Below are 12,156 nucleotides of genomic sequence, written 5' to 3'. Positions count from 1 at the left end.
TGTAACAATGGTGAGTTGTGGATGGTAGGGGTGGAAGTGGGGAAGCACCTGGCCCTGACAGTCCTCCTGCAGCTGTGCTGGGCCTGCGGAGGTGTGCGTGCGGCGGTGGGGTGTGCTCTGGCTGGGGTGTCTCTGTATGCTTTTTTCCACACTTGCTTGCTCTTTGGACAGTGGCTTGCCCCCTGTGACTGCCAGGAGGTGTGAGGCAGAGGGTTAGGCACTAAGCTCTTGGTTGCCCCATTGATCGGAGCGCTTCCCAGCGTTTGTGCTAGGGGACTGAGTGGGTGTCCTGGAGGGGAATCTGGGGAGGAGGACCGGAGAGCAACTGCCACTGAGATGAGAGAGGAAGGCAAGAGAGCAAGCTGCCACTGTTCAGAGATCCCTACACCTTTAAAAGTCTCATCACGTTGGCGCGCTGATTATCCATTAACCTGATGTGAGCTCCCTTTCCTGGGGGTGGCGTCCTCAGCAGCTCCGCAGTAAGAGCCGGGAGCAGGGCTGGCTGCCTCCCTCCTCTCTCCCCTACCCCCCGCTCCTTTCTTATCAGCAATTCAGATTGCATGCAAATCTCCAGGCTTTCTTACGCGGACAAGGCAGAGGACAGAGCATTTCTCCCGACCGCAGCTTTGGGAGAAAGCTGTCTCCTCCTCCTCCTCCTCCTCCTCCTGCGATTTTCTTCCTTCCCCCCTCCTCTCCCCTCCCTCCCTGCCTGCCTCCCTCTCTTTCTTTCCTGCTTTTCACCTCCCTGAACAAAAGTAGCCCTTCTCTCTGCGGCAGCCCTGCGTGCGAGCGGGGCCGCTTTGTTCGCCCGCGCCGTCGGGGTGCCGCGGGGAAGGGGGCGCCGCGCCGGGCCGCGCCGCGCCGCGCCGGGCCCGGCGGGCCATGGGGGGACGGCAGGGGCGAGCGGCGGCGGCGGCCGCGCTGCTGGCGCTGGGGCTGGCGCTGGCCGGCGGCGCGGCGACGTGCCCCGAGCGGGAGCTGGAGCGGCGGGAGGAGGAGGCCAACGTGGTGCTCACGGGCACCGTGGAGGAGATCATGAACGTGGACCCCGTGCACCACACCTACTCCTGCAAGGTAAGGGGCCGGGCCGCGCCGGCGGGGCCGAGCCTGGCACCGCCGGCGGGGCCGGGGCAGGGGCCGCCCGCCCCGCCGGGCCCCGCGCCGCAGCAAGTGCGTGGCGGCGGCCGGGCCGCTGTCCCGGCTCCTGCGGGCCCGGAGCCGCCCCGCGGAGCCGCCGGCGCTGGGGAGCGAGCGGCTCCCCCGTGTCCGCGTGTGCGACAGGAAAACTTTCACATCGGGACAGGCTCCTTTTCAGGCAGGAACATGTGTTTCTTATTGTATGAATTGGAGCTTCGGGATGTAATTATGTATTTTTAGACTGCGGAGTTTCTCCCCGTTAGAGCTCCAACGGCTGTTTCGAGGGGAATCTCTTAAGGTTGCTTTTTATGGACTTTTCCCTGCTTTCCGTCATGCACAACTCCCTCCCAACTTTCTGCTTTGGAAGGGCTTAGGCCGGCCACAGAAGGTGTTCAGAGCTGCTTGCTGGCTGTAAGCATATCTCCTGGTTTACTTTAACAGTATCTTGAGTACCTCTAGCCCAAGCTGTTATTTAACTGTGAATCTGGCCTCTGGCTGTGTTACTCCCCCCACCAAAGGTGAGGGGGGGGAAGCTGAGAGACAGCAAAGTACTGAGCAACCTGAAATACCATCTGCCTGGTTGTCAGAAAATGTGCTATATGGCTTAACCCTTTCCAGGGCAGGAATCCTGCTTGTGAGGACTTGCAGCTAAGTTGATTCCACCCCCCCCCCCCCCTTTTTGTAGTCCCTTCTCCTCTTCCTAAAAAGTATTGTGGTCCTTGCCCATAGTTAGTGCTAAGCAGGGCCTGGTGTGATGCCCAGCAGCATGTTGCTGGGAGAGGTTTGCTCGTGCAGAGGAAGGGTCGGTTTACACCATGGTGTTGCCCTGTGTTCTGGAGAATCTCTCAGCTGAATAAACCAGTTGAAAAGCTTCTGTCTGTCCCCCTGGTGCCTGCTGCTTCATGCTCCCTTCCACCACTCCGCCCCTTGTGATACTGCATGGTGCAATCTGCACCCTGCTCTTGTAAATTGGATCACAGACCCTCCAGGCTAGTGCAGAGACCTTATGTTTGCAAAGTGTCTGGCACATCCTGGGTGCTATACAGAAAACTAATAAGCTGCTGTGAGCAGCCGGTGTCCTGTGGCAGCTTGGGGCACATATGGCTGAATGGATGTGGGCTGCCTGATGCTGGGGCAAGAGTTGTAATGTAAGTAGACAGGAGGTGGCCCAGTAAGGCCAGGGGCAAGGCAGAAATGCTCACCTGAGGAACTGGTCTCTTGCTTCTCACTGCAGACACATAGCAGGGTGTCTGGTAGCATAAAATTCAGACTTCATTTTATTGCATCAGAGTAAGAACTCTGGTCTAGGAAAACTGCTTTGTCTGTGCTGCTGTGGTGGTCAAATTGCTTGCTCAGCACCTTTGCATTTGGAGGGGTGCATCAAATACGAGCAGCTTGGGAGGAAGTGGGACTGCAGGTGGTGGCATTATGTGAAGCGTAGCTTATATTGTTTGGTTTGATAAGAGGTTCTCTCTCGCAACTTCCTCTGAGCTATCCTGAGCAGTGCTTTGGAGAAGGCTTGTGCTGCTTACTCCACAGTTAACCGTAGGATTTGAGTTCTGTTGATTATTAGTGTCATAATAGCACCTGAAGGCCAGAACCTGCCTCAAAGGAATGATTCTAGTACTGGAGTCCCGCAAAAAAAGTGAAAGGATAAAATCCTTATCTCCTACCTTCAGCTGAAGTGCCCATCCCTTCTCATTGCAGCTGTGTTGCTGTCTGTCCTAGCCCTGCTGTGATATTTAGCAATTTTCTTAAACACCTGTTCTTTAATCCAGTTCTTCAATCCATTTAACTACATAAAGAGTTTTCTCTGTGCAACTTTGTATGGTATGTTTATAGTGTCTTTTCAGAAAAAAAGTTTCAAAATGGGACTTGGAGTCTTGAGAGCCTGAAAGCATATAGATCAACATCTCTCTCAACCTTGTGAGAGGCAAAATGCTCATGACTTAAATGCTTCATTTTGCAGCAGCTATTAGCCTGTTTCACTCTGTGTCTAAGATCTCTCAAAGTAGCGGAAACTACTGTGGTTTCTGCTGATGCTGGGATGCAGGATGAGACAAACCTGCATGTTGGCTTTGTGGATCTTGGGGAGGGGAAGGACCCCCCACCCCCAGCAGCTAGATTGTAAAAGGGTAGTTTCAGCACTAAACCTGACAGGCTGACCTTTGGCTTCAACATCTCTCTCGCCCGCACTGGTGCCTTGTGGAGCTGAAACAAGTCAAGGTGCAAAACTCATCTTGCTGGTTAGCTCATGAGGAAATGCATCCTCACTATAATAACTCAGGTAACTGTTCCTTAGACCCTGAGGCTACCTCCAAATACCACAGTTATCTCCTGTCAGGTTGTTCTTTATCTGAATGGAAATGCAAGAACCAAGTGTGTGGAAGGAGTTACCTAGAGCCCACACCCAAAATACTGAATGTTATTGGTGCTGGGTGGTCTGTGAGAGAGCAGGCATGTGAATAGCTGTGGCAGACTCCTGTGAGTGCTGCATTAGTGTATTGTTCTTTCTAGTTAAACTCTAAACCCTCCCAGCTGAAACCTTTGATATATGAAGATAAGCACATTACAACCAAGAGAAATGTGAATTTAATGTTAGATAAACATCCTTAAATAGCTAGCAGCCATTAATTTGCTACTAGAACAGATTATTATTAATGAAGAACAGACTAATGAAGCTCCTAAAACTGAATCTGAAACCTGCTAATGTGTCCTTTCTCCCAGGAGTGTGATTTGGCATGAGAACCAGGGCTCTTCATGCTTTACTCCTGACTACAGCCTTGAACTTGCAGTTCTTCCACAGCTTGGTGTGTTTCTGTTCATCCTATTTACAGCCTGTGTGTTGTCATTGTCTCTTCTTGCTTTTGAGTCTTCCAGTGTGCCTTATTCTGGTTTGATCTGATACTTATGAAGGAAGCTCCTATTTATAGGACAAATGCAGGTCCTATATGCTCTATAGGAAGTGTTGGGAAGGATGTGGATCCTGTTCCAAACAGAGCCCGTATTTTGGGGGATAATGGGGGCCAGGGTTGGATATGGAAGGATCTGGGGATGGTAGGTTTGCTGCTCTGCTAGTTCCCATAGAAAAGGTTAGCTGGCTTCTGCCAGGAAACAGCACAGAGTGTAAAGCGGCAGAAAGGGGAGAGGGACAACCTGTGGTCAGGAGGGAGGGATGTTGGCAGAGTCGTGTGTGAAGATGCAAGCGGAGTGGATGCTAACCAGTACTGTCAGCCCTTCATCTTCAAGGACTGCTGAAATCTAGGGGGTGACGCTTTTTACTTCAATCTGAGAGCAACAGCTCTGTTCCTGAGGAGACTCTTCTGGTATTTCCTCCTCTTCCTAGGTACTTAACAAGACCAGAGCTCGCATTTCTTAAAGCATCTTCCTGGCAGCACTCCACATGCCTGCAGAGGCGGTCCCATTCCCTACTGTGGGATGGACCCCCATGGCATTCTGGAAAACCCTTTCACTCTCTGGTTTTGTACTGCACTTAAAATATGCTCTTGCAAGGATCTGCTTAAATAGCCTTCACTGTTCTTACTCTGCTTCCCTCCAGCTGCCAGGAGTCTTGTAAAACAGTCTTAATCCAGTGTTTTATGTGCTCTTGGTGAAAGTGTGAGTCTGCTGTAGGGAAGGGACCTTTTGGAATTAGGCTCTAGCTTAATTTTTTTTTCCTCTCTCCCCTTTCTCTCTTATCCCTTGATGGAGCCAGTGAGTCACCACTAAAGAAGTCTTAATTGTGTGTAATGATGAATGGGATGCCCTTCAGGTAATCACTTAGTCTTTGGTGCCTTCACATCCATTTGTTACAGAGGACAAGGGTGGGGAGAAAACTCATGGGCTGTGGTGTTGCTTGTGAATGCTGTGGCTTGGCTCTATGATGTAAGATTATAAGTCATGCTAATTAACTCAAATTACCATCTGCTTCAGAAGAGGGGCTAGGCTTTAGTCTTTCTGCCTCCTTAGACCTAACTGAAAATGCCCAGTTTATCTTTCAGCACAAGCCTCAGGGTGTGCACTCTGCCTGTGTCTTTCATTTTTCCTTTTGTTTCCTTTGTGTTCCTGGGTTTCTGCCCTGGTTGCTTGTGCACCTCGCCTAGTTGCAGCATGAGCTCTTGCCCTGCGGGTTTCAGGCTGCTCCTGCCGAAGGAAGAGGAGGTGGGGCTGGTGCTGCTAAAGGAAGGTGTCTTAACTTGACTGTGGGGAGAAGTGCAACCGCAGGGAATTGTGCTGCTGTGTGGGGGACTGGAGAAACAGCTGGTCCCGGGTGGGGAAGCAGGAGGCTTGTGTTAGTTCAGACTTGTACTAAAGCCACGCAGGCTGTGTTCCTTAGCTCTCTACACCCTTGGCTCATCTGAGGTGTCACGTTTGCAGGTGTCACCAGACTGGCTCTTTGAAGGTGGCTGCCTCATGTGGCACTGCCTGCATGTAGTGAAGCAGATGTCTATGTGTGAACACGGGGATCCTGTAAGATTGTGGGGGGACAGAACAGACAGCTGCCTGTCCCAGCTACCCTTCCTTGCCATCTGATGCTCCCTCTGCTTGCTGGCTGGCTGTCATCTCTCTCTGTTCACACTGGCAGGGCTGCATGCAATTGAGCAGTTGGCTTTTGAAGCAGGTTTCTTCTTGGCTTGAAATAGGCTGTGCAAATAGCTTTGGAAGCCATTGCTTTCTCAGCCCACCTTTTGCCTGCCAGTGAAGACTGCGCAGTGCTACAGCAGCTTGGATTTGGGCTGTATGGGGAGGGATGAATAGCCTGTGAGTCATTTCTTGACCTTTGGTTGCTGTGGCATTGGCACTGGCTCAAGGGGAGCTAATTCCCGTCATGCTGGAGGCCAAACGAGGGCTAGCACACCTGAGTAAAACATCTTTCTCCAGCACCCTTTGGCCAGCTCTTGGTGCCTCAGGGCAGCTGAGCCATATACAGCTTCCAAAGAGGGGCTGTCACAGTGGTATTTATACCAAGGATAGTTTTGATTTGAAATATGCAGGAGAACAGGGCTTGCCTCAGTAATACACAGTGACTGTTTGGATCGTAGGCCTGCTGGGCTGGATGGGAGCTGAGACCCATCCAGTCCAGAGTCCTTCAAGGCAGGCAAATATTACAGCCCTTAAGAAGAAGATGTGAGAAGTAGGAGGATCTGACAGTTACCCCCCTAAGCTTTATTCTTCAGTTGTGCCTGTAGAGTGCCAGCAACACTAAATCCATTCCCTTTCCCCACCTGACGGGTGAATTTTGTGCTGGGCTCTGGCAGTGAGTAGGAGAGTATCACCTAAGCCTGCTTGCTCCTGTGCTGGTGGCAATGACCTGTTCCCTTGCCACAGCATGTACAGCTGCCTCTTCTCAGCCCTGACAGAGACAGTATGTAGGAGTTTGGCTCAAGATCACTGTGGACCTTGAAGCTTTTCCTTCAGGACTGAGGGAGTGCTAAGCCCTCCTGAAATTCTGGAGTTAGGGCTTCAAAAAAATTACAAGACTGATTAAAGTTTGCAAGGCTTGCATTCCCCCTAGTCCCCAACACTTTTTTTAAATCCTCTTCTTTGAACTTTGCAGTTTCAGGTCTTTGTTTGCTTCTTCTGCAGTCACTGAGTAGCAGGTTGGAGGTATTTGGCAAAGTATGAGGTGTGTTTTTTTTTTTTTCCTGCATAGTCTCAGAGAAGTCTGTATGGGAGCACAGTGCCCTTGAAGGGTTATGCAGGGCAGAGGCCAGCGAGCTGCTGTTGCAGATAACTAAGAATGGCTCATTCCAGAGTGGGATAATGTCTGCTCCGTACTTTCCTCCTCAAAGGTAACAAGCCCCGCCCCCCCCCCAAAGCATAGGGCCTTTAGTGCAAACAGCTCACATCCTCCCTGCCTTCCCCAGCCACCTCCTGGTGTTCCCCAAGGACTGTCTCCCCAGATGCATGTGGGCATACTTCTCCCATGTTCCCCTTGGAACTGCATTCTTAAAGTACACACCTGCATGCCTGTTTCAGGGAGGGGATCAAGAGCCCCCTTATCACTGAACTGCCCCTTCCCCACCTGCTTTGGTGCTTGGCACAATGTGAGTTGAAGTACTCTTCGGGCAGCGAAGACAACGGGAGAATGCAGGTGACCAGGCCCTCAGGCTGGTGTAGGAGGGGGGATGTTGATGGGGAACGTGATAAAGCATGCGCTGAGCACATCAGGCAGGGGATTCCTGTGGTCACAGTAATACCCATACACCAGAGTAGCCATGCTTGCTAGTGAGCTGCCCTTGCTCTGAGCTGAGACCTCAGGCAGCTCTCTGAGCTGTTCTTCTTACGTACAACTTGCAGACCTGCCTCTGTGCTTCTTGCTGGCTCCCCTCAGAGGAATCTGCTCTATGCTCATGTTTTTCCTGCAATAGGACTGCAGTAGCAGGGGGATTTCTAACCAAAGGAATGGATGAGAACATGTCTTGTGTCCCCTCTGTGCAAGAAACCATTCACTTCAGGCTGCCTCTTTCCTCCTGTGTGGGGTTTCTTTTGGGCAGTTTCTTGCAGAGAGCGTGGCACCAGGGAGAAGCTGACTTGCAGCTGTGTGCAGATCTCTCCTTTTTTGGGCAGGGGGATGAGCCAACAGCAAGCTCTCTCCAGCAGAGGATCCAGGGAGACATTGCTTTAGAACTATTGGGAGCAGAGAGAGGGGAGGAAGGAACTAGCCCTCTTCTTATGGACAAGATTTATTTTCCTTTCTGAAGTTAGGATGCCTGAGGGGAAACTGGCTCCTACTTCCAAATCATCCATGTGTTTTGGCAAACCCAGTCTTCTAAAGCAAAAGTTTTCTTTAGTCATTTATAGGAAGCATAAGTCACTCAAACAGCAAATCCTATAAAATTATAGGAGGCAGTCATCTGCTCTGCCTCTTGTCCTCCCAAATTACTGGTACCTTGTCAGAGCTGGGAGACTCCTTTCTTTCATTTGTCCAACCTACCAGTCTCCTACCCACCTCTCAAAGCTCCTGTGTCAATGTTTGCCGCCTCCCTGATGGGTGGACAGTACTTTCTTTAGCTGTGCAGCCTTCCTAGTTGGAGGTTTCCTGGCATTTAATGTTTGTTTGAAAGTTGGGGAGGGGGAGGTTGTATGTGTGGATTTTTCTTGTTTTGTGTGGGTTTGCCAGCCGTGTTGTCTTCTCCCTTGATGCATTTCAGCCACTGAGATTTTGTTACAAGTCAGGATTTCTCTGGGAAAATCGTACCAGCTGGAGTCTGTCACCTTGAACGATGCTGCCTGGGAGTAGAAGGGGGATTCCTCTGGCAAGGCTGAGGCTTGCATGCTCCCCTGGGGATGTTGCTCATGGCACTTGATGATAGGGCTTCTGCCATATCACTGACCCCATGCCTTGCATCTGCAGAGAACGGGCTCACAGCTGATGTATGTAGAAAGGGTCAGCAGTGGGTGAGTTGGGTCTCACTTCTGTCCAAGTGTCCAAGGCAGGAGTGATCCCTTATTAGTCATGGGCAGGACCAGGGCAGTTGTGATTTCCGCCCCCCCCCCCCCCCTTCTCCTCCCTGTCAAGTCTCTGCCAACTTCCCCTGGCTGTGTGCAGCGTCTCTTTTCGGAAAGCAGAATTCCCTGCCATAGCTGGTCATGGGGCAACTCAAATGGATATTAGGGGCATAATATCGGGGGGGGGGGGCAGGTCGATTAGATGCGTCTCCTGTCTTAATCATTGTCAGCGTGAAGTAGCCCTGTGTGCAGGCCAAAACAGCAGTAGGGATTTTTGCTCCAAGGAAACTCTTGAGCAGCCTTTCTGGATATGAGTTGAATCAATTCCCTTCCAGTGTGACCTTGCCCAGGAGAAAGAAGGCTGACAGCAGTGAAGTGTGTTTTTTGTTTTTGTGTGGGTGTTTTTTTGGCTACCTCTAAACCTCAGAGGTAGAGTTCAGGGTGACACTAACTTCAGAGTCGATGAGGTTTTAGCCTTAGGGACAAGTTTCAGCCTGGATAAAATCTCGGGTGTCTCATGCCCCCTGCTCCGCAATCCCTCTGAGAAGGGAGAGACATCAGTGTCCCTGGAGAACTGTCACAGAAGGCAGTGGGAAAAGGGGCTGCCCTGGTTTTGCTCACACCTCTTCTGTCATCTCATTTCTGTGTCCTGGTTGGGCCAGATGCTTGGGGTTTGTGTAGAGCAACTGCAGCACGTGGAGCTTTGCGAACAGACTGCCCTGAGGAAAGCCTCTTGGGAAAGTCTTGGTGCTGCCAGCCCCTTGCATCTTGGCAGCTCATGGAGGGGAATCTGCCCTGAGACCTGGTGTAAGCTGCGGTCCCCTGCCCACTGCTGGGCTCTGTTCAGCAAGGCTGGCTGGACCTCTGCGTAGGACTTGATGTAGGCAGAAAACCAATGGGCTAATGTTAAAGGAACCAGCCCATTTTAAAGTGTGTGGAGAATTTTAAAGCAGTCCAAAGACATGTCCTGTGACCTGAAGCTTGTCATGTTGTGATGACAATCTAAGGATGTCTAGTTTTTCCAGAGTGCCCAGAAAATGCCAGTTGCAATTGGTGTGTCCCTGAAGGCAACCCCCACCTCGCCTTCTGTGCTGGGCCCCTCCTTTTACAATGCAGTAGTCCTTTTGATCTCCCATTTTGAGTCTCCAGCCTCTCCCTGTAGCAGCATTGTCTCCTAATGTCCCTCAAGTATTTGCTGAGAAGCAGCAGCTTATCTGGAGCATTGTTCAGGCCAGAACAAAGGAAGGGGGATACTGATACAGTAAGTCTTTGAATAGTCAGGTCAGCCCATGATATCCTTTGCACCAGGGCCTTTTTCAATGTTTATGCTGAGGGTGGGGAAGGCAAGGCCTCCCCAGTAGTTGATGCTAAAAAGCAAAGGGAGAGGGATTTTAGTGTGCCACTGCAGGGGAAATGGGCCTCAAGGGAGGTGACGCAAGATGACCTTCCTTGGAGGGTTTGGTGAGGGGCAGCTTTTTATCAGGCTGTGTTTTGAGCCTCCCACAGCAGTAACTGGGCTGGCCAGGCACTTGTCTTTGGCTGAGGGCCAGAGCCTGCTACCAAGAGAGGAGAGGCAGGAATGAAATGCAAATCCTGGGGCTTGGATGCCAAAGACAGTGTGTCCCAATGCAGAGGAGAGAGTCGTGCGCAGGGGGAACGGTGGGTGCCTGTCCCTTGTTGGAACACCTGCATGACTGAGGGACCCCTTGGGACACAGATGGCTGCCACCCCTTTACTCCCACATGAGCTTATGTGAGGGGGAGGAGGTGCTGGCTAACCAGCAAGGAGTGCTGAGTGCTTGCATTGGAGAGTTGAGTGCAAAACCAGTAATATGTGCTTAGGTCTTCCTGGCTGACACTTTGTGTGGATTTTAGAGGAATGGCTAATGAAATTAGCTCTGCTGGAAGGCTTTGCCAGCCTGAACTACTCTCCTGTGTATCTTGTGACAAGGTGATTAAAAATTAACTGGGCTGGAAGATGCTGGTGGGCACTGGTTGTGGCTGTGAAGTGGTCTCACGTGTTCTTTCTCCCTCTTGTTCAAGGTGAGAGTCTGGCGTTATCTGAAAGGCAAAGACATCGTCACTCATGAGATTCTCTTGGATGGTGGGAACAAAGTGGTGATTGGTGGCTTTGGGGACCCCTTGATCTGTGACAACCAAGTCTCTACTGGGGACACGCGGATTTTCTTCGTCAACCCTGCTCCACAGTACATGTGGCCTGCACACCGCAACGAGCTGATGCTGAACTCAAGCCTCATGCGGATAACGCTGCGCAACCTGGAGGAGGTGGAGCACTGTGTGGAGGGTGAGGCTGGGGCAACCAGGGTGTCTGTCAGTCTTTACTTGGGGTGTTCTGAGTGCTCAGATGCGGCATCGGCCGAGCCCTGGCTCTGTTGGCCACCTTATACTCTTAACCTGTAAATGATTGATTGCCAGGTGATCCCACTGGTGGCATTCTACATATGCCTGGGGTAGGAGTCATACCACTCTGTGGACTTGCTTATCATGGGAAAATGCCTGGCATTGACCTTGCTGTTAGAGGCAGTGATTGCAACCAAGGTATAGCCAAGCAGAGTGTTTTGTTGTTGTTTTCGTTTCAGATTTAATGCAGGTTCTCAGACTACTCTGCAAAGAGTCTAATGGGGGTGGGAGTATCCCCACTGCAAAGTTTTGTCCTAACACGTTTGGCAGGCAGTACCAGAAGAATAAGTCTCTTCACACCCGAGTTAAATTTTCCTGTAGCTTTAGAACCACAAAGTTAGTGGGCTAACTCTGTGGTGAAAACCTGTCTTTCATCTTAGTAAACCCTAGCCTGCCTTCCTTGGTAAGTCAGCCTTGCAGACTCCTGCAGGGTTCTGAGAAGCCGGCCAGATTCTCCTTAGGGGTAAAGTTTGCCCCTCCAGGGTATACCTAAGTCAGAAGCAAGCACAGCAGGCACTGTGCCTGAAGCTATGTGAATTTGGGGGATATGATTTGCACATCTGTATTGTCCTGGCGAACCCAGTATCCCTTGTGTGCGTAATCTCTCCTAGGCCTTTGTCTGTTTCCAGAAGTGCTCAGATGAGGAGAGTTGTAACGTTGTGCCATGTTACTGGAATAAGTGTGCACTGAGGTGACTCTTGGTGCAGGGACTGTTCGCAGAGACGTCTAGCAGCAGACTTGTAGCTGTCTGTGGGGCAACATGTGGACCGCTTGCAGGCCCAGGACAGAAGGGGTGGGTGAGTTAACAGTTCTGTTGTGGATGTTACAGGATTGTTGGGAAGAGCTGAGGGGAAGGCATCTCATAGGGTCTTAGGCCTCCAGATGTGGAATAAAGCGTCTATGGAGAAGAGATCTGGAGAGTTGACGTTTCTTCTACTTGTTGCCCAACCACCTTGAAAACATACTTCCGTAGCATCCTGTTTGGCTTCTCACTTCCTCCCTTTACGCTTGTCTTGTGTTCCAGCACGAGCTCCAAGCTCGTGGGGGGAAAAGTGCCCCAAAAGCTCTTTGGTGTCCCAGTATGTCCTGAGAGCAGATGAGTAAACAAGGGAAAGAATGCAGGAATTCTGCACAGATAACAGATAAA

At 51.1% G+C, this 12,156-nt stretch overlaps 1 protein-coding gene across 6 annotated transcripts in view; it reads left to right on the top strand.

The window, feature by feature from the left end:
* Nucleotides 1-867: 867 nt before the first annotated feature.
* AGRN (agrin) overlaps nt 868-12,156 on the top strand; it is a 145,791-nt gene continuing 134,502 nt past the window's right edge. For all 6 annotated transcript variants that reach the window (XM_064525507.1, XM_064525509.1, XM_064525505.1 and 3 more), the window contains exons 1-2: nt 868-1,074; nt 10,632-10,893. In XM_064525507.1, the coding sequence (XP_064381577.1) occupies nt 883-1,074; nt 10,632-10,893 (454 nt within the window). In that variant the 5' untranslated portion in view covers nt 868-882. The remainder of the gene's footprint in view (nt 1,075-10,631; nt 10,894-12,156) is intronic.

This window comes from Dromaius novaehollandiae, chromosome 24, assembly GCF_036370855.1.
Source record: "Dromaius novaehollandiae isolate bDroNov1 chromosome 24, bDroNov1.hap1, whole genome shotgun sequence".
Classification (NCBI taxonomy): Eukaryota; Metazoa; Chordata; class Aves; order Casuariiformes; family Dromaiidae; genus Dromaius; species Dromaius novaehollandiae.
Note: the sequence above shows the minus strand (reverse complement) of the source record. Positions and strands in the feature narration are given on the sequence as shown.